We start from the raw sequence: 22,500 nt of genomic DNA, 5'->3' as shown, positions 1-22,500 counted from the left end.
CCCACTCACTGACCTTGGCCTTGGAGCACGGGTACTGGAAGAGGTGAACCTTGCAGAAATCGTCGGCCACGGCCACCAGCCGCTCGTTGTGGGAACGGCACAGGGCGTTGATGTCCGTCCCGTCAGAGCCGTCTGGCCAAACCCCTGCAACGAGACACACGAGGGGCGAGCTCGGTTTGTTATCAGCGCACGCACCAGGGTACGTCGGAAAGCACTGTCTCTGGCGCGCCTGCCCGTTCGTTTCTCTACACAGGTTCAGCACGGTGAAAAGACACCGACTGCAGAACAAAGAGTTGTGCGGCCACAGGGGAGACCCGACGGCCACAGGGGAGGCCCGACGGCCACAGGGGAGGCCCGACAGCGGCTGCATTTCATTACGAGTTTGAGGAGGTTCGGTTCGTCACCAAAGACACTCGAAAACTTCTACAGATGTGCCGTGGAGAGCATTCTGACCGGGTAGGCAGGGGCCACTGCACAGGGCCGGAAACAGCTGCAGAAAGTTGCAAACGCAGGCAGCCCCATCATGGGCAAAACTCTCCCCAGCACCGAGGACATCTTCAAAAGGCCATGCCTCAGAAAGGCAGCGTCCATCATTACGGACCCCCCTCACCCAGGACATGCCCTCTTCTCATTGCTACCATCAGGGAGGGGGTACAGGAGCCTGAAGGCACACACTCAACGATTCAGGAACAGCTTCTTCCCCTCTGCCATCAGGGAGGAGGTACAGGAGCCTGAAGACACACACTCAACGATTCAGGAACAGCTACTTCCCCTCTGCCATCAGGGAGGAGGTACAGGAGCCTGAAGACACACACTCAACGATTCAGGAACAGCTTCTTCCCCTCTGCCATCAGATTTCTGAAATGGTCATTGAACCCATGAACTCTACCTCACAACTTTATTTTGCTCCTTGAAGATCTCCTGGATTTCTACATATAACCTGTAATTAACTATTTAAATGAACGAGAATGCTTAATCTGCCAAGATGACTCAAGTATTATTGAAATACTACACAACAGCTCGATTCAGACAACTTTGTATAATTGATTTATTTTGAATCTGTATCAGATTTAATATCACCGGCATATGTCATGAAATTTGTTGTTTCTGCGGCAGCAGTACAATGCAATACAGGATATTATAGAAATAAATCTGTGAGTTACGGTAAGTATATATTTAATTAAATAAGCAGTACAAAACAGAAACAAAGACTACTGAGGTGGTGTTCACGGGTTCGATGTCCATTTAGGAATCAGATGGCGGAGGGGAAGAAGCTGTTCCTGAATCGCTGAGTGTGTGTCTTCAGGCTCCTGAACCTCCTCCCTGATGGTAGCAATGAGAAGAGGGCATGTCCTGGGTGAGGGGGGTCCCTAATGATGGACGTTGCCTTTGAAGATGTACACCACACGTACTTTGATAATAAATTTACTTTGAAATGCAGTAGTGATCAGCACGAGTCCCATCCCTGCCCACCCACCTTGACGCTCACCCCCCTTACCGAAGACGTGGAAGCCCAGGACGCAGGTGTACGAGACCCACTCCAGGTCCTTGCACTCGTAGCGGTTCCTGATGAGTTTACAGCCCGCTGCGATGTCCCCTGTAACAGAGAGCGTCCAGGATCAGACAGACAGATGCACCGGGAAGAACAGACCTCAATCTTCCCTCCTGCACCGAGCAGATGTGCGGCAGAGTGGGGAACTCAATAACAGGAGGAGCGGTGAGGAGGGAGCGCCTCGCTGAGGGAGACGCAGTGAGGAGGGAGCGCCTCGCTGAGGGAGACGCAGTGAGGAGGGAGCGCCTCGCTGAGGGGGAGGCAGTCAGGAGGGAGCGCCTCGCTGAGTGAGACGCAGTGAGGAGGGAGCGCCTCGCTGAGTGGGAGGCAGTCAGGAGGGAGCGCCTCACTGAGGGGGAGGGAGGGGGAGGCAGTGAGGTGGGAGCGCCTCGCTGAGTGGGAGGCAGTGTGGAGGGAGCGCCTCGCTGAGTGGGAGGCAGTGTGGAGGGAGCTACTCGCTGAGGGAGACGCAGTGAGGAGGGAGCGCCTCGCTGAGTGGGAGGCAGGAGGAGGGAGCGCCTCGCTGAGGGAGACGCAGGAGGAGGGAGCGCCTCGCTGAGGGGGAGGCAGTGAGGTGGGAGCGCCTCGCTGAGGGGGAGGCAGTGAGGAGGGAGGGCCTTGCTGAGGGGGAAGCAGTGAGGAGGGAGCGCCTCACTGAGGGAGACGCAGGAGGAGGGAGCGCCTCGCTGAGGGGGAGGCAGTGAGGTGGGAGCGCCTCGCTGAGGGGGAGGCAGTGAGGAGGGAGCGCCTCGCTGAGGGGGAGGCAGTGAGGAGGGAGTGCCTCGCTGAGGGGGAGGCAGTGAGGAGGGAGCACCTCGCTGAGGGAGACGCAGGAAGAGGGAGCTCCTTGCTGTAGGAGACGCAGGAGGAGGGAGCGCCTCGCTGAGGGAGACGCAGGAGGAGGGAGCGCCTTGCTGAGGGAGACGCAGGAGGAGGGAGCACCTTGCTGAGGGAGATGCAGGAGGAGGGAGCTCCTCATTCAGTCTAAGGCTTTTTCCCCTTGTTTTGTGGGTGACTGTGAAGAGTAAGAATTTCAGGCTGTACACTGTATACATTCTCTGATATTAAACTGATAAGCGAGAGTGCTGGAGAGAGGCTCCTGGGGTGAGGGCTCCTCACAGGCCATGCTCAATCCTACGGGATCTTGCTGTGCACAACTCGGCCCGGTTACAAAACCCTGCATCAGCTTGGGGAAACATCGAAACGGCCCAGAACGTCGAACAGTACAGCACAGGAACAGGCCCTCGTGTTGCTCTGAACTAATTTAACTAGTACTTACACAACTAACTAAACTAATCCCTTCTGACCACATGCCTGTAGCTTGACTCTATCTGTATCCTCTGGTCCCAGACTCCCCCACTATAGGAAACATCCTCTCCACATCCACTCTATCTGTGTCCTCTAGTCCTAGACTCCCCCACTATAGGAAACATCCTCTCCACATCCACTCTATCTGTGCCCTCTGGTCCCAGACTCCCCCACTATAGGAAACATCCTCTCCACATCCACTCTATCTGTGCCCTCTGGTCCCAGACTCCCCCACTATAGGAAACACCCTCTCCACATCCACTCTATCTGTGTCCTCTGGTCCTAGACTCCCCCACTATAGGAAACATCCTCTCCACATCCACTCTATCTGTGTCCTCTGGTCCTAGACTCCCCCCACTATAGGAAACATCCACTCCACATCCACTCTATCTGTGTCCTCTGGTCCTAGACTCCCCCACTATAGGAAACATCCTCTCCACATCCCCTCTATCTGTGACCTCTGGTCTTAGACTCCCCCACTATAGGAAACATCCTCTCCACATCCACTCTATCTGTGTCCTCTGGTCCTAGACTCCCCCACTGTAGGAAACATCCTCTCCACATCCACTCTATCTGTGGCCTCTGGTCCTAGACTCCCCCACTGTAGGAAACATCCTCTCCACATCCACTCTATCTGTGGCCTCTGGTCCTAGACTCCCCCACTGTAGGAAACATCCTCTCCACATCCACTCTATCTGTGTCTCTGGTCCTAGACTCACCCACTATAGGAAACATCCTCTCCACATCCACTCTATCTGTGTCTCTGGTCCTAGACTCACCCACTATAGGAAACATCCTCTCCACATCCACTCTATCTGTGACCTCTGGTCCTAGACTCCCCCACTGTAGGAAACATCCTCTCCACATCCACTCTATCTGTGGCCTCTGGTCCTAGACTCCCCCACTATAGGAAACATCCTCTCCACATCCACTCTATCTGTGGCCTCTGGTCCTAGACTCCCCCACTATAGGAAACATCCTCTCCACATCCACTCTATCTGTGTCTCTGGTCCTAGACTCACCCACTATAGGAAACATCCTCTCCACATCCACTCTATCTGTGCCCTCTGGTCCTAGACTCCCCCCACTATAGGAAACATCCTCTCCACATCCACTCTATCTGTGTCCTCTGGTCCTAGACTCCCCCACTATAGGAAACATCCTCTCCACATCCACTCTGTCTGTGTCCTCTGGTCCTAGACTCCCCCACTATAGGAAACATCCTCTCCACATTCACTCTATCTGTGTCCTCTGGTCCTAGACTCCCCCACTATAGGAAACATCCTCTCCACATCCACTCTATCTGTGGCCTCTGGTCCTAGACTCCCCCACTATAGGAAACATCCTCTCCACATCCACTCTGTCTGTGTCCTCTGGTCCTAGACTCCCCCACTATAGGAAACATCCTCTCCACATCCACTCTATCTGTGCCCTCTGGTCCTAGACTCCCCCCACTATAGGAAACATCCTCTCCACATCCACTCTATCTGTGTCCTCTGGTCCTAGACTCCCCCACTATAGGAAACATCCTCTCCACATCCACTCTGTCTGTGTCCTCTGGTCCTAGACTCCCCCACTATAGGAAACATCCTCTCCACATCCACTCTGTCTGTGTCCTCTGGTCCTAGACTCCCCCACTATAGGAAACATCCTCTCCACATCCACTCTATCTGTGTCCTCTGGTCCTAGACTCCCCCACTATAGGAAACATCCTCTCCACATCCACTCTGTCTGTGTCCTCTGGTCCTAGACTCCCCCACTATAGGAAACATCCTCTCCACATCCACTCTATCTGTGCCCTCTGGTCCTAGACTCCCCCCACTATAGGAAACATCCTCTCCACATCCACTCTATCTGTGTCCTCTGGTCCTAGACTCCCCCACTATAGGAAACATCCTCTCCACATCCACTCTATCTGTGTCCTCTGGTCCTAGACTCCCCCCACTATAGGAAACATCCTCTCCACATCCACTCTATCTGTGTCCTCTGGTCCTAGACTCCCCCACTATAGGAAACATCCTCTCCACATCCACTCTATCTGTATCCTCTGGTCCCAGACTCCCCCACTATAGGAAACATCCTCTCCACATCCACTCTATCTGTGTCCTCTGGTCCTAGACTCCCCCCACTATAGGAAACATCCTCTCCACATCCACTCTGTCTGTGTCCTCTGGTCCTAGACTCCCCCCACTATAGGAAACATCCTCTCCACATCCACTCTATCTGTGTCCTCTGGTCCTAGACTCCCCCCACTATAGGAAACATCCTCTCCACATCCACTCTATCTGTATCCTCTGGTCCCAGACTCCCCCACTATAGGAAACATCCTCTCCACATCCACTCTATCTGTGTCCTCTGGTCCTAGACTCCCCCCACTATAGGAAACATCCTCTCCACATCCACTCTGTCTGTATCCTCTGGTCCCAGACTCCCCCACTATAGGAAACATCCTCTCCACATCCACTCTATCTGTGTCCTCTGGTCCTAGACTCCCCCCACTATAGGAAACATCCTCTCCACATCCACTCTATCTGTGTCCTCTGGTCCTAGACTCCCCCACAATAGGAAATATCCTCTCCACATCCACTCTATCTGTGCCCTCTGGTCCTAGACTCCCCCACTATAGGAAACATCCTCTCCACATCCACTCTATCTGTGTCCTCTGGTCCTAGACTCCCCCACAATAGGAAATATCCTCTCCACATCCACTCTATTGAGGCTTTCAATACTCAAGGCCCTCAGGCACGTGAGTGTGCAGGGAATGGAGGGATACGGACACTGCGTCCCGAGAAGGGATTCAGAATCAGGTTTATTATCGCTGATGTATGTCATGAAATTTATTAATTCATAAAATTAGTTTTGTTGGGTGTCTAATTAGCAGATTAACGCAAACAAAGTGCTGGAGGACCACAGCAGATCAGGCAGTCGATGTTTTGGGCCGAGACCCTTCACGGGGATTATTTCACCCAGCGTCTGCAGCATCTCTTCTGTTAATAATTCGCAGTTTGGAGATTAGTCTCAGATTAGCTTTATCCGTCACGAGCACATCGCCATGCACACAGACCCGGGTTGTGCAGGGGGCAGCCCGCGAGCACGCCCGCTACGTACTACCCCTGCCCCGCACGTCCCTGGAGGTGATCGGAGCACCCGGAGGTCACGGGGAGACCGTACAAACGGCGGTGGGAATTGAACCTGGATGGCGGGCGCTGTGAAGCATTTACATCGTGCCAACCAGAGGGCAGCGCGTTCATAACGGAGATGAGGAGAAATATCTTCAGCCAGAGGGGGGTGAATCTGTGGAACTCATTGCCACAGGCGGCTGTGGAGGCCGAGTCATTGGGCGTATTTAAAACGGAGGTTGATAGGTTCTTGATTAGTCAGGGGATCCAACCACCTTGATGGGCCGAATGGCCTAAGTCTGTTTCTTCAGTATGTCGTATGGTTTTAAGTGCAGGCAGAAAGGGTTTAGTTTGATTTAAAATCACGGCACAGAGACGATGCTCTCTGTCTCATATTGTCCCACACTGTCTGAAACCAACCCACACTGATCTAGATGTTGTAACGCTGAGATAGAGTGGATGTGGAGAGGATGTTTCCTATAGTGGGGGAGTCTAGGACCAGAGGACACAGATAGAGTGGATGTGGAGAGGATGTTTCCTATAGTGGGGGAGTCTAGGACCAGAGGACACAGATGGAGTGGATGTGGAGAGGATGTTTCCTATAGTGGGGGAGTCTAAGACCAGAGGACACAGATAGAGTGGATGTGGAGAGGATGTTTCCTGTAGTGGGGGAGTCTAGGACCAGAGGACACAGATAGAGTGGATGTGGAGAGGATGTTTCCTATAGTGGGGGAGTCTAGGACCAGAGGACACAGATAGAGTGGATGTGGAGAGGATGTTTCCTATAGTGGGGGAGTCTAGGACCAGAAGACACAGATAGAGTGGATGTGGAGAGGATGTTTCCTGTAGTGGGGGAGTCTAGGACCAGAGGACACAGATAGAGTGGATGTGGAGAGGATGTTTCCTATAGTGGGGGAGTCTAGGACCAGAAGACACAGATAGAGTGGATGTGGAGAGGATGTTTCCTGTAGTGGGGGAGTCTAGGACCAGAGGACACAGATAGAGTGGATGTGGAGAGGATGTTTCCTATAGTGGGGGAGTCTAGGACCAGAGGACACAGATAGAGTGGATGTGGAGAGGATGTTTCCTATAGTGGGGGAGTCTTGGACCAGAGGACACAGATAGAGTGGATGTGGAGAGGATGTTTCCTGTAGTGGGGGAGTCTAGGACCAGAGGACACAGATAGAGTGGATGTGGAGAGGATGTTTCCTATAGTGGGGGAGTCTAGGACCAGAGGACACAGATAAAGTGGATGTGGAGAGGATGTTTCCTATAGTGGGAGAGTCTAGGACCAGAGGACACAGATAGAGTGGATGTGGTGAGGATGTTTCCTACAGTGGGGGAGTTCAGGACCAGAGGACACAGATAGAGTGGATGTGGAGAGGATGTTTCCTATAGTGGGGGAGTCTAGGACCAGAGGACACAGATAGAGTGGATGTGGAGAGGATGTTTCCTACAGTGGGGGAGTCTAGGATCAGAGGACACAGATAGAGTGGATGTGGAGAGGATGTTTCCTATAGTGGGGGAGTCTAGGACCAGAGTACACAGAGTGGATGTGGAGAGGATGTTTCCTACAGTGGGGGAGTCCAGGACCAGAGGACACAGACAGAGTGGATGTGGAGAGGATGTTTCCTATAATGGGGGGAGTCTAGTACAAGAGGGCACAGCCTCGGTTTACAAGGACATCCCTTTAGAACAACGATAATGTGGAATTTCTTTAGTCAGAGAGTAGTGAATCTGTGGAATTCATTGCCACAGATGGGTGTGGAGGCCGAGTCATTGGGTATATTTAAAACGGAGGTTGATAGGTTCTTAATTGGGACGTCAAAGTTTACGGGAAGAAGGCAGGAGAATGGTTGACAGGGGTAATGAATCAGCTATGATGGAATGGCAGAGCAGACTAGAAGGGCCGAATGGCCTTATACTGTTCCTGTGTCTAATGGTCTTGTGGCCCATTGTATCTGCCTCCACCACTCTCTGTGTAACAAAATCTTACCCATGACACCCCCCTAGAACCTACCCCCCTCACCTTCAATGCACCCCTCTGGTATTAGACATTTCCACCCGGGGTAAACAATGCCATGTCTGCTCTATCTGTGTCTCTCATAATCTTATAACCCTCTGCCACTCCAGAGAAAACAGCTTGTTTGTCCACCCTCTCCTGTTATCTCTCCAATTCTGCGGCCTCTCCAAAGCCCCCACGTGCCCCCTGTAATGGGGCGACCAGAACCGAACGCAGTGCCGCAGATACGGCCTCCCTGCCTGCCCCACACCCGCAGACGTGCGTCCCTGCTCCCTCACCGCAGCTCCCATTCCCCAGCCCACCCTGCTCCGCGGGCACTCACAGTAGAGGATCTCATAGTCTCCGGAGTTCGACATGATAAACCGGCTGTCCAGCGACCAGTCCAGGTGAGTGATGAAGCTCGAATGGCCCTGGGAGACAGAGAGAGACACGGTTACCAGTGGGGACCCGAGTGTATTACAGTACAGTCGGCCCTCCTTATCCGCGAATTCCACATGCGCGAGTTCAACCAACTGCGAATCGCGAAAACTCGGAGGTGCTCTTCCAGCACTCGTTGTTCGAGCATGTACAGACTTTTTTTCTTGTCATTATTCCCTAAACAATGCAGTATAACAACCATTTTACACAGCATTTACATTGTATTAGGTATTATAAGTAATCTAGAGATGATTTAAAGAATACGGGAGGATGTGCGTGGGTTATCGTGGATCGGGATCGGAACAAATCGGAAGTTCTCTTACTCAGTAAGTCGGAACAGGTACATCCGGTATTATTTAGCGTCAGTTGTCAAACGTTTGTCTTAGTATATAGTATATATTTTACCTTTCTATGCATATAAAACACTTAAGAACGTATGTTTCAGCGCCCGGCTCGGGAACGAAAGTTCCAGAGTTCGAGCCAGTGACAGACCGCTTTCGAGTGCGCTCTCCACCGTGCCGGGTTGATGTGGAGGATCAAAAACCCAATAATTAAACCACTGCGTTGCTTAGTAATAATTGTAGCTTTCATCGGGGCAGGGCCTTTCTCACTTTATCCTTTAAAATAGTTCCAATCGTTGACCGACTGTAGCCTAACGCTTTTCCAATGACCGATGGCGTTTCACCTCTTTCCGATCGCTTTATTGTTTCCCACTTTATTTTCAACCGCGATCGTGGTTATTTTCGTGAACAGAAACACTGCGGATTCAGTGCTCGGCCGCCGGGTCCTGATGTCCACCGCACTGAGGTCTCGGGTTCCGCTGGGTCCTAAGGTCCAGCGCACTGAGACAGGTTGAACTTGAGCATCTGCGAATTTTTGTATCCGCGAGGGATCCCGGAACCAATCCCCCACGGATAAGGAGGCACGGTACGGCATCCATGTCCTGCACCTGCAGTTACCACCCCCTGCCTGCAGGGAGCAGTGCTGAGCAGACGCCATTGGTGCTGTTCCCCTTGGAACCTGCAGTTACCGCCCCATGCCTGCAGGGAGCAGTGCTGAGCAGACGCCATTGGTGCTGTCACCCTTGGAACCTGCAGTTACCACCCCCTGCCTGCAGGGAGCAGTGCTGAGCAGACGCCATTGGTGCTGTCACCCTTGGAACCTGCAGTTACCACCCCCTGCCTGCAGGGAGCAGTGCTGAGCAGATCCTGAGATCCACGACCCTCGATCCCTCAGTTGCCTCACAAGTTGATAGGGTGGTTAAGTATGGTGTTGGCCTGGGTAGACCACGCTTGGAGTATCGTGTTCCATTCTGGTCACCTCATAGGCTCCTTAAGGTTGTTATGGCCAGGGGAGGTAGCGGGGACAAGCTCCCTATACCTATTAAACGCTCCCAATGGCGTGCACCTCAAATAGCCTCTGACAACCAAGTCCAGCTCCCTGCCTTCACGTGTGGCTGAGCTACTAAGCCTGGAAGAACCGTTTCTACTGACAGGAGAAGGGGCAAAGGCGGGCTACTGGCGCCTTGAAACCAGTCACTTCGGGCAGATGGGGCTCATCAGCCGTGGTTGGCAGCTCAATAGGAGAAGGAAAACCCTGGTCTCCGGTGCCTTGGGGCGATACCCACTCACGGGGGAGGCTTCAGGAGTGAACCCCGAGGGAAAAATCCGGAGCTGGAGTCCCTGAGGCAAACCTACGTTGAGTTCAATGCTGACCGGCAACTCCTGTGACGCCGCTGGTGCCAAGCTGTGTCGGTCTCTGCCGTTCCTTTGGTGCGTGGAGAGGGGGAGCTCGCTCTCCACATTGTACTGCCCCGGCTTGCGTATCACGTAGGCAGCCAGCATGCAACATCGACCCACAGAGGGCCCCATTATAGGAAGGGTGGGGAAGCTTTGGAGAGGGTGCAGAGGAGATTCACCAGGACGCTGCCTGGATTAGAGCGGGTGCAGAGGAGATTCACCAGGACGCTGCCTGGATTAGAGAGGGTGCAGAGGAGATTCACCAGGATGCTGTCTGGATTAGAGAGGGTGCAGAGGAGATTCACCAGGACGCTGCCTGGATTAGAGAGGGTGCAGAGGAGATTCACCAGGATGCTGCCTGGATTAGAGAGGGTGCAGAGGAGATTCACCAGGATGCTGCCTGGATTAGAGAGGGTGCAGAGGAGATTCACCAGGATGCTTACTGGATTAGAGAGGGTGCAGAGGAGATTCACCAGGATGCTGTCTGGATTAGAGAGGGTGCAGAGGAGATTCACCAGGATGCTGCCTGGATTAGAGAGGGTGCAGAGGAGATTCACCAGGATGCTGTCTGGATTAGAGAGGGTGCAGAGGAGATTCACCAGGATGCTGCCTGGATTAGAGATGGTGCAGTGGAGATTCACCAGGATGCTGTCTGGATTAGAGAGGGTGCAGAGGATATTCACCAGGACGCTGCCTGGAATAGAGAGGATGCAGAGGAGATTCACCAGGACGCTGCCCGGAATAGAGAGCATGTCTTGTGAGGAGAGGCTGAGCGAACTGGGGCTTTTCTCTCTGGAGTGAAGGAGGATGAGAGGCGACTTGATAGAGGTCTACAAAATGATAAGAGGCACACATCGAGTGGACAGTCGGAAACTTTTTCCCCGGGTGGAATTGGCTAATATGAGGGGGTGTAACTTTAAGGCGATTGGAGGTAAGAATGGGGGAGGGGGATGTCAGAGGTAGGTTTTTACGCAGAGAGTGATGGGTATGTGTGGAACACCCTGACAGGATAGTGATAGAGGCAGATACATTAGGGACATTTAAGAGACTCTTAGACAGTCACATGGAGGGGTATGTGAGAGGGAAGGGTTAAATTGATGTTGGGGTGGTTTAAAGTGTCGGCACAAGATCGTGGGCTGAAGGGCCTGTACAGTGCTGCGATCTATGGTTTCGCTGATGACACGGCCATAGTGGGGTGTGTCAGGAATGGACAGGAGGAGGAGTATAGGAAACTGATACAGGACTTTGTGATATGGTGCAACTCAAACTACCTGCGTCTCAATATCACCAAGACCAAGGAGATGGTGGTGGACTTTAGGAGATCTAGGCCTCATATGGAGCCAGTGATCATTAATGGAGAATGTGTGGAGCAGGTTAAGACCTACAAGTATCTGGGAGTACAGTTAGACGAGAAGCTTGACTGGACTGCCAACACAGATGCCTTGTGCAGGAAGGCACAAAGTCGAATGTACTTCCTAAGAAGGTTGGCGTCATTCAATGTCTGTAGTGAGATGCTGAAGATGTTCTATAGGTCAGTTGTGGAGAGCGCCCTCTTCTTTGTGGTGGCGTGTTGGGGAGGAAGCATTAAGAAGAGGGATGCCTCACGTCTTAATAAGCTGGTAAGGAAGGCGGGCTCTGTCGTGGGCAAAGTACTGGAGAGTTTAACATCGGTAGCTGAGCGAAGGGCGCTGAGTAGGCTACGGTCAATTATGGAAAACCCTGAACATCCTCTACATAGCACCATCCAGAGACAGAGAAGCAGTTTCAGTGACAGGTTACTATCGATGCAATGCTCCTCAGACAGGATGAAGAGGTCAATACTCCCCAATGCCATTAGGCTTTACAATTCTACCGCCAGGACTTAAGAACTTTTTAAAAGCTATTATTAATGCTTTTTGAGATGGTGATTTAGATGCATATCATATTTTTTTTACTGAGTTAAGTATTGTATGTAATTAGTTTTGCTACAACAAGTGTATGGGACATTGGAAAAAAAAAGTTGAATTTCCCCATGGGGATGAATAAAGTATCTATCTATACGGAGAATGGCAGGGCGCCGTGGAACTGCTGTACTGGGGAATATAAATATACGGCTCTCTGAAGGCAGACGGGAGCGATCAGCAGGCTGGCCTTCATCGGTCAGCTCATCGAGCTCAGGATAAGAGGGGAGAGATTTAAAGGAGGACGGAGAGGTTACGCAGAGGGAGGAAGCAGCCAAGGAGGCATTTGGATGTTGGGAGGGGCTTGGGGGGGAATTATGGGCCAACTGGGGCTAACACCAGTCGGGCCGAATGGCCTGTTCCTCTGCACAGGCAGCGGACCGGAGCCCCGCCACCACTGCTCCCGCGGACCAGCCAGCCAATGATGTGCCTGCGCACAACAGGATCCCACCAGAGGAATAATGGCCAAAGTGAGGGTTTCCTCATTCCTCTTTGAGATCGGGGTGGGGGGTGGGGAGGAGGGGTAATTTCAGACCCCTTGGCCCCAACCCCAACCCACCTCCACAGCCAACACTACGGCACCCCCTCCTCGCTGCCCCTATCATAGCAAAGCACTCCCTCCCCCCGCCGCTCCTCGCCTCTCTCCTGCAGTTCAAAACACCCTCCCAGCTGCCTTTCACCCCCCCTCTCCCTCTGCCTCCCCCTCACTGCCCGTCTCTCGTTTATCCCTCTGCTGCCGCCCCTCCCCCTCGCCGACCCCGGCCTGGCTCGCTACTCACCGTGCACCTGCCGTAGCGTGTGTACTTGCGTCCGCTCTCGCTCACCGTGTGCAGGTAAATATAGTTGTCGTGGGAGCCCACCGCCAGGAAATTCCCGTCTGCCGGAAGAACGGAGAGGACGTTCAGGCTCGCTGTCCGCTCACCGCGCACGCGTGTGCAGCTAGCCGAACCGTCGCTCCTCGGGGACCCAGAACGCACAGTGTGTCCCGTCCAAGTCATAAAATAAATACAAACAACTGCCCCTGGCGTGGCCGCTGGGCGGTCTGCCATTTTGGCTGGGGGAGCTCTCGCTCTGACGCAGGATCGCCGGGGGGTTCAGGAGCAGGGAGAGCAGCAACCGGGGGGAGATTTGGCCTCGTTCACCCCCCCCCCCCCACATCCCGCTGGCGGGGGGAACTGCACCCTCCTGACTTCAGAGACCCCAGTTCAGTCCCGATGTGCGATGCTCTCTGTGAGTGTGTACAGAGTTGGGACGTTCTCCCTGTGACTATGTGAGTTTACCCCCCCCCCCCCCCACCGTTCCCTTCCCCATCCCAGCGACTGCCAGGTGAGTGGGTTAACCAGCCTCTGTAATTTTCACCCCCCGGTGCGCGTGGGCGAGGGGTAGAAACCTGAGGGAGGTGCTGGGACTGTTTCATCCTCAAAACGTATGCTAACTTTTTGCGTTTGCCTTCTCCCAAGTCCCTTTGCACCTCCAAATTCTGAATTTGTTCCCCATTTGGAAAATAGTCCTTCTACCAAAGTGCATGACCATACATTATATTCCACTTGCCACTCCTTTGCCCATTCTGCTAATCTGTCCTCCTGCCAGCTCCCTATTTCCCTAACACCCTGTAGAATGGGGAAAGGTGATGTGGCGGATGTGGAGTGCATGGACTAACTCATCCAGTGGAGAGTCTGGAGCCTTGTAGAGTAGTAGTAGGCCTCCGTTAGTCCCGATAGACCGTGGATTTGCGCCTTGGAAAGTTTCCAGGGCACAAGCCTGGGCAAGGTTTCTTTTTATGGAAGACCAGCAGTTGTCCAAGCTGCAAGCCTCCCCTCTCCACGCCACCAATGTTGTCCAAGGGAAGGGCATTAGGACCCATATAGCTTGGCACCGGTGTCGTCGCAGAGCAATGTGTGGTTAAGTGCCTTGCTCAAGTACACAACACACTGCCTCAGCTGAGGCTCGACCTAGTGACCTTCAGATCACTAGACGAATGCCTTAACCACTTGGCCACGCACCAACACATGCTTTGTAGAACAGAGAAAGGAATGTGGTGGATGTGGAGTGCATGGACTAACTCAAACAAGCAAGTATGGGGGTCTGGACCCTTGTAGAATGGGAAAAGGTAAAGTGGTGGATGCTGAGTGCATGGACTAACTCAAACAGTGGAGAGTGTAGACCCTTATAGAATGAAGAAAGGTAATGTGGTGGATGTGGAGTGCATGGACTAACTCAAGCAGTGGAGAGTGTAGACCCTTATAGAATGAAGAAAGGTAATGTGGTGGATGTGGAGTGCATGGACTAACTCAAGCAGTGGAGAGTGTAGACCCTTATAGAATGAAGAAAGGTAATGTGGTAGATGCTGAGTACATGGACTAACTCATCCAGTGGAGAGTCTGGAGCCTTGTAGAACGGAGAACGGTAATGTGGTGGATGCTGAGTGCAAGGACTAACTCAAACAGTGAAGAGTGTAGAGACATAAAATGGGGAAAGGTGATGTGGCAGATGTGGAGTGCATGGACTAACTCAAACAAGCAAATGTGGGGGTCTGGACCCTTGTAGAACGGGGAAAGGTAATGTGGTGGATGCTGAGTGCAAGGACTAACTCATCCAGTGGAGAGTGTAGAGCCTTATAAAATGGGGAAGGGTGATATGGCAGATGTGGAGTGCATGGACTAACTCTAACAGTGGATGGTTTAGACCCTTATAGAATGGGGAAAGGTAATGTGGTAGATGCTGAGTACATGGACTAACTCTAACAGTGGATGGTTTGGACCCTTGTAGAACGGGGAAAGGTAATGTGGTGGATGCTGAGTGCAAGGACTAACTCAAACAGTGGAGAGTGTAGAGCCTTATAAAATGGGGAAGGGTGATATGGCAGATGTGGAGTGCATGGACTAACTCTAACAGTGGAGGGTCTGGACCCTTGTAGAACAGGGAAAGGTAATGTGGTGGATGCTGAGTACATGGACTAATTAATCCAGACAAGTAGGGAAAGTCCCATCACACTCCTGACGTGAGCCATGTGGATGGTGGGGTGTCTTTGGGAAGGTAAGAGAAACTTCCTCACCACACGATCCCCAGCCTCTGATCTGACTTTGCAGTCTCACTGTGTACATGATAGTCCAGGCCAGGCCAGTTCAGCCCCTCCACCACCCCTGCAGTTGTGGGGGGGGGGTGCACTGATCCTCCTCCTCCTCCTCGGGAGTGCCCCCCAGCCCCAGGACCCTTGCCGACCCGGTCTCGTTCCCCACCCCCAGCCTGCCCCTCCCGACATGGCCACGGACAAGGTGGGGGGTTACCTGGGGAGTACCGGACCACCGAGAGCTGCTCGTTACCGTCGACCGAAGTCCAGATGTCCTCTTTTGTCTGGCAGTCCAACACCACCCACCTACGATGGGGTGGGGGGAGAGGTGTGGGAAAGGGAGAGGGAGGGGATGGAGGGGGTTTGGGGGATGAGGGAGACAGGGAGAGGGGTGGGAGAAATGGAGAGGGACAGAGAAGGATTGGGGAGGGAGGGGATGGGGGTTTAGGGAGATGAGGTAGAAAGAGAGGGAGAGGGTTAGGGGGATGTGGGAGGGAGAGGGATGGGATGGAGGGGGTTAGGAAGATGAGGGAGAGGGGGTGGAAGAATGGAGAGGGAATGAGGGGGAATGGGGAGGGTGTGAGTGGGGATGGAGGGGTACAGGGGGATGAAGGAGAGGGGTGGGAGAAATGGAGAGGGAAAGAGGGGGAATAGGGAGGGAGAGAGAGGATGGAGGGGGTTAGGGCATGAAAGAGAGGGGTGGGGGAGATTGGGACAGAGAGGGGAGGGTTGGGAGAGGGGAAGAAAGAGAGGGTGGAGTGGGATCGGGTAGAGGTAGACACCATTTCATTGGGTCAGAGAAGAATAATCCCCTCTTCCCCATCTCCCCCCCCACAAACAACCTCGCTTCCCCTCCCTCCCGCCCCTTCCCTCACGGAGGACTCCCAGTGACTGACACCCTCCCCTTCGTCTCCCTCACAGCAGTGAGGACACCGGCTTCCCCTCTCCGTCAGACCCGCGGGACGGGAGCGCGATTGATCTGTCAGCGTTTGCCTGTTACCGGGGGGAGGGGGGGTCACTGCAGCCGAGGGCCCCGAATTCCCGGGGGGGGGGGGGTGTGTGTGCGAGGGAGGTGAATGGCGGGGAGTTACCTTCCATCCTGGAGTCCGACCACCACCACCGAGCCGCTGCAGTGAAAGCTGGCGCACAGCCCCGTCCCCTGCGGAAGGGTCGGTAGGTTAGTCCCCTCGTACGTCTGGTATTGTGTAAACCCCTGCCGGTTAACGCACCGCGCGCTCGTGTACACGGCGTTTAAACCCTGGGGACGTGAGTCCGCCACACTGAACCCCAGCCAATCATGATCTCCCTCTGCGCGGGGTTCCCTCCTCCTCGCTGCCCGACCCTCGCCAGGAGGGAGCCTCAGGACTCGCACCACCCGGTTCAGGAAAAGTTATCCACCCATCAACCATCAGGCTCTTTAACCAGAGGAGATAACCGCACTCAACTTCACTTGCCCCATCACTGGACTATTCACACAACCCATGGACTCACTTTCAAGGACTCTTTATCTCACGTTCTCGATATTTATTGCTTATTTATCTATTTATTTATTTATTTATTTATTATTAATTTCTGTTTTTGCGCAGTTTGTCGTCTTTTGCACACTGGTTGAACACCCAAGTTGGTGTGGTCTCTCATCGATCCTGTTTATGGTTATTCTACGGATTCTATGAGTATGCCTGCGAGAAATTGGATCCTGGGGTTGTGTGCCGTGCTGTATTTGTACTGTGATGATGAATTTTCTGTTTCTGAACTTTGAGGAGGGTTGTAGAGGTTTATATTAAGACTTGGGTTCCTTCAGCATCAGAGAATGGATACAGTAAACAACCTGAAATTCTTACTCTTCACAGACGCCCACGGAACAACCAGCATAGAATAATGACCACCATAGAATCCCAGAGCCCCCAGTGAAAGACTGATAGGACATCGAAGCCCCCTTCCCCCACCCTTCACCAAAACGGGGAGTGTTACAGAGACGGGGAGGGGTGTAGGGGCCGGAAGGGGGTTACAGAGACAAGGAGGGGTGTAGGGGCTGGAGGGGGTTACGGAGACAAGGAGGGGTGTAGGGGCCGGAAGGGGGTTACAGAGACAGGGAGGGGTGTAGGGGCTGGAGGGGGTTACAGAGACGGAGGGGTGTAGGGGCTGGAGGGGGGTTACAGAGACAGGGAGGGGTGTAGGGGCTGGGGGTGGGTTACAGAGACAGGGAGGGGTGTAGGGACTGGAGGGGGTTACAGAGACAGGGAGGGGTGTAGGGGTTGGAGGGGGTTACAGAGACAGGGAGGGGTGTAGGGACCAGAAGGGGTTACAGAGACAAGGAGGGGTTTAGGGACTGGAGGGGGTTACACAGACGGGGGGTGTAGGGGCCGGAAGGGGGTTACAGAGACAGAGAGGGGTGTAGGGGCTGGAGGGGGTTACAGAGACAGGGAGGGGTGTAGGGACTGGAGGGGGTTACAGAGATAGGGAGGGGTGTAGGGGCTAGAGGGGGTTACAGAGACAGGGAGGGGTGTAGGGACCACAGGGGGTTACAGAGACAAGGAGGGGTGTAGGGGCTGGAGGGGGGTTACAGAGACGGGAGGGATGTAGGGACTGGATGGGGTTACAGAGACAGGGAGGGGTGTAGGGGTTGGAGGGGGTTACAGAGACAGGGAGGGGTGTAGGGGCTGGAGGGGGTTACAGAGACAGGGAGGGGTGTAGGGACTGGAGGGGGTTACAGAGACAGGGAGGGGTGTAGGGACTGGAGGGGGTTACAGAGATGGGGAGGGGTGTAGGGGCTAGAGGGGGTTACAGAGACAGGGAGGGGTGTAGGGACCACAGGGGGTTACAGAGACAAGGAGGGGTGTAGGGGCTGGAGGGGGGTTACAGAGACGGGAGGGATGTAGGGACTGGATGGGGCTACAGAGACAGGGAGGGGTGTAGGGGTTGGAGGGGGTTACAGAGACAGGGAGGGGTGTAGGGGCTGGAGGGGGTTACAGAGACAGGGAGGGGTGTAGGGACTGGAGGGGGTTACAGAGACAGGGAGGGGTGTAGGGACTGGAGGGGGTTACAGAGACAGGGAGGGGTGTAGGGACTGGATGGGGTTACAGAGATGGGGAGGGGTGTAGGGGTTAGAGGGGGTTACAGAGACAAGGAGGGGTGTAGGGGCTGGAGGGGGTTACAGAGACAGGGAGGGGTGTAGGGACTGGAGGGGGTTACAGAGATGGGGAGGGGTGTAGGGACTGGAGGGGGTTACAGAGACGGGGAGGGGTGTAGGGACTAGAGGGGGTTACAGAGACAGGGAGGGGTGTAGTGGCTGGAGGGGGTTACAGAGACAGGGAGGGGTGTAGGGACTGGAGGGGGTTACAGAGACAGGGAGGGGTGTAGGGACGAGGGGGTTACAGAGACAGGGAGGGGCGTAGGGACTAGAGGGGGTTACAGAGATGGGGAGGGGTGTAGGGACTAGAGGGGGTTACAGAGACAGGGAGGGGCGTAGGGACTAGAGGGGGTTACAGAGATGGGGAGGGGTGTAGGGACTGGAGGGGGTTACAGAGACAGGGAGGGGTGTAGGGGCTGGAGGGGGTTACAGAGACAGGGAGGGGCGTAGGGACTAGAGGGGGTTACAGAGACAGGGAGGGGTGTAGGGGCTGGAGGGGGTTACAGAGACAGGGAGGGGCGTAGGGACTAGAGGGGGTTACAGAGACAGGGAGGGGTGTAGGGTTGGAGGGGGTTACAGAGATAGGGAGGGGTGTAGGGACTAGAGGGGGTTACAGAGATAGGGAGGGGTGTAGGGACTGGAGGGGGTTACAGAGATGGGGAGGGGTGTAGGGACTGGAGGGGGTTACAGAGACAGGGAGGGGTGTAGGGACGAGGGGGTTACAGAGACAGGGAGGGGTGTAGGGACTAGAGGGGGTTACAGAGATGGGGAGGGGTGTAGGGACTGGAGGGGGTTACAGAGATGGGGAGGGGTGTAGGGACTGGAGGGGGTTACAGAGATGGGGAGGGGTGTAGGGACTGGAGGGGGTTACAGAGATGGGGAGGGGTGTAGGGGTCAGAGGTGTTTGGTTGGGGTGGGGTGGGGTTAGGGTTTGTACTCACCTCCAGCGTCCTGCTCCAGGCCAGTGTGTGTTGCTCGTGGTTCCACACACACACCTGCCTGTCGTGCGCGCAGGTGAGGAACAGGTCGTGGAACGGGTGGGTGGCCAATCCCCACAGCTCGTCCGTGTGGCCCTGCGGACATCGGGAACGCGGATCAGGAAACGTGCCTTCGGCCCACCACGCCAAATGAGGCTATCCCTTCTCCCTATACAATGTCCATATCCACTGGCCTGTGTGAGAGCCCTTTAAACCAGCACCCCCAGCATTCTCTGTGGTAAAAACCTGCCCCTCTCATCTCCTTTAAACTTACCCCCTCCCACTTTAAATGCATGTCCTCTGGTCTTAGGCGCTACAACAACCCTTGGAAACAGATTCCGCCTGCCTACTCTGTCAAAGCCTCTCGTAATCTTACAAACGCCGATTGAACCGCCCCTCCACAGTTTGCCCAGCCCCTCGCAAGAGCGCACCCTCTCTACTCCAGGCAGCATCCTGATGAACCTCTTCCTGCAGCCTCAGCGTCCTGCCTCCCGATGAAATCAAACCACCTTTTAAAAGAAAATTGAGGTACAGAGAACAGGCCCTCCGACCCTTCGAGCTGGGCCGCCCTGCGGTACCCTGGTTTAATTCGAGCCTAATACATTGACCAATTCACCTACCAACCGGTAGGCCCTTGGACTGTGGGAGGAAACCGGAGCACCCGGAGGAAACCCACGCGGTCACGGGGAGCGATCATACAAACTCCTTACAGGAAGCGACAGGAATTGAACCCAGGTCTCCTGCACTGTAAACCGTTGTGCTAACCACTACACTGATCTCTGCCCGCTCCTTACAGGCAGTGACGGGAATTGAACCCTGGTCGCCGGGACCGTAAACCATTGTGCTAACCACTACACTGATCTCTGCCCCCTCCTTACAGGCAGTGACGGGAATTGAACCCTGGTCGCCGGGACCGTAAACCGTTGTGCTAACCACTACGCCGCTGGGCCGTGTGAATATGGACACCTCCCCCCACCACACACAACTCCCAATGATCCTCCTGTTCTTCAATGCTGTTAAGGGTCCTATCATTCCCTGTCTACTTCCCCTTTACGTTTGAACCTTCCCCCCCCCCCCCCATCTCCCCCAAGCGCATCACCTTTTGAAGATGACCTCGACACCGGGGAGGCTAGGGCCCACACTCAGGAGGAGGAATGGCAGGTGGGAGATGCCTGGTTTGAACCCCTTCCGCCATTTCCCCGCCCATGTCTTCAGCTGAGCCCCAGCCTCCCACAGCATCGAGGACATCTTTGAAAGGCGACGTTAGGGACCATCACCCGGGACATGTCCTCTTCTCATCAGGGAGGAGGTACAGGAGCCTGAAGACACCCACTCAGTGATTCAGGAACAGCTTCGTCCCCTCTGCGGTCCAATTCCTGAACGGACATTGAACCCGTGAACACCACCTCACTACTTTTTCCTCTTTTTGCATTAATTATTTATTATTATATAAATCTCACGACGTTGGTCAGTGATGACAAACCGTGTTCTGATCTATATCCCACTGTGTTCCCTGACCCTGATTTAGAGGGGCTGAGAGGGGATCTGAATGAAAGATTATTAAGGGATTGGACACGCTAGAGGCAGGAAACATGTTCCCAATGTTGGGGGAGTCCAGAACCAGAGGCCACAGTTTAAGAATAAGGGGTAGGCCATTTAGAACGGAGTTGAGGAAAAACTTTTTCACCCAGAGAGTTGTGGATCTGTGGAATGCTCTGCCCCAGAAGGCAGTGGAGGCCAATTCTCTGGATGCTTTCAAGAAAGAGTTAGATAGAGCTCTTAAAGATAGCGGAGTCAAGGGATATGGGGAGAGGGCAGGAACAGGGTACTGACTGTGTATGATCAGCCGTGATCAGATTGAATGGCGGTGCTGGCTCGAAGGGCCAAATGGCCTACTCCTGCGCCTACTGTCTATTGTCCGCCCTCCACATTGTCCATAACTCCACCGATCTTTGAGTCGTCTACAAATGTTAACTCATTCTTTAGCAATACAGCACAGAACGGGCCCTATCAGCCAGCAACCCACCAATTTAACCCTAGCCTAACCACGGGACCATTTACAACGACCGATTAACCCATCTTTGGATGGTGGGAGGAAACCCACGCGGTCACGGGGAGAGAGCGTGCAGACTCCTCACGGGCAGCGGCGGGGATCGAACCCCGAACTTCGGTCACTAACCACCTCGCTACCCGTCGCCCTCACTGGTCCACCCTTCCACCCCAGTCAGAGAGTCGCAGAACGGAACCGGCCCTTCGGCCCATCTAGCCCGTGCCGAACCGCTGTTCTGCCAACTCCCATCGACGCCCCACCCGGACCACAGCCCTCCAGATCCCTCCGTCCACGTACCTATCCAAACTTCCCTTCGATGTTAAAATCCCTTCCGCCGGGAGCTCGTTCCACACCCTCTGAGTGAAGAAGCTCCCCCTCAGGTTCCCCTGAAACTTCTCACCTTTCACTCTTAACCCCACGACCTCCGGTTGTCATCCCACCCAACCTCAGTGGAAAAAGCCTGCTTGCATTTACCCTACCTATACCCCTCATAATTTTGTACGCCTCTATCAAATCTCCCCTCATTCTCCCACACTCCAGGGAGTAAAGCCTAACCTATTCAATTTCCCTGTAACTCCGGTCCTCCAGACCCAGCAACATCCTTGTAAATATTCTCGGCACGCTTTCAACCATATTGACATCTCTCCTGTAGGTCGGTGACCAAAACTGCACACAATACTCCAAATTAGGCCTCGCCAACGTCCTATACAACTTCATACACCTCTTGCAAAGCCCATCTAAATAAAGTAGGGGGGTCCCAGTATAGATCGCCCGGCCAGAATAAATCCCACTGTCCACCACAAGCCAATTCTGAATCCCTTGCGTCTGGGTGGGCCCCCCTTGTCAAACGCGCCCTAACAAAATCCACGTAGACAACGTCCACAGCTCTGCCTCCACCGACCATCCTCGTCAGCTCCTCATGAGCACGACACGGTCCGTCGGCACAGAACCCTGCTGGCGGTCCGTAATTATGCCTAGCCTCTCTCAGCGCTCCGAAACCCTCTCCCCAGGATCTCCTGCCATGGTTTATCCCCACCACTGTCCGACGCTCGCCGGCCTGCCGTTCCCAGAGTAATCCCCGAGTCCCCTCCCGAATCACCGAGCAACTCTGGGAGCTGACCTGTACGATGGGCGTCAGGGGCTGATCCAGACCCCCCTGCAGGATGGCGTTCTTC

General features: G+C 54.2%; 1 protein-coding gene across 1 annotated transcript in view; it reads right to left on the bottom strand.

The window, feature by feature from the left end:
• The window catches only part of LOC140717838 (echinoderm microtubule-associated protein-like 3), a gene marked incomplete at its 5' end in the record, with an annotated part of 34,289 nt that extends 11,790 nt beyond the window's left edge, over positions 1–22,499 (bottom strand). The window contains 8 exons of the mRNA XM_073031562.1: positions 14–144; positions 1,499–1,597; positions 8,325–8,412; positions 12,878–12,975; positions 15,386–15,474; positions 16,260–16,327; positions 19,240–19,371; positions 22,446–22,499. Coding sequence (XP_072887663.1) covers positions 14–144; positions 1,499–1,597; positions 8,325–8,412; positions 12,878–12,975; positions 15,386–15,474; positions 16,260–16,327; positions 19,240–19,371; positions 22,446–22,499 — 759 coding nt within the window. The remainder of the gene's footprint in view (positions 1–13; positions 145–1,498; positions 1,598–8,324; positions 8,413–12,877; positions 12,976–15,385; positions 15,475–16,259; positions 16,328–19,239; positions 19,372–22,445) is intronic.
• Position 22,500: the final 1 nt, after the last annotated feature.

This window comes from Hemitrygon akajei, chromosome 28, assembly GCF_048418815.1.
Source record: "Hemitrygon akajei chromosome 28, sHemAka1.3, whole genome shotgun sequence".
Lineage (NCBI taxonomy): Eukaryota > Metazoa > Chordata > Chondrichthyes > Myliobatiformes > Dasyatidae > Hemitrygon > Hemitrygon akajei.
This window is presented reverse-complemented; position numbering and strand designations above follow the sequence as displayed.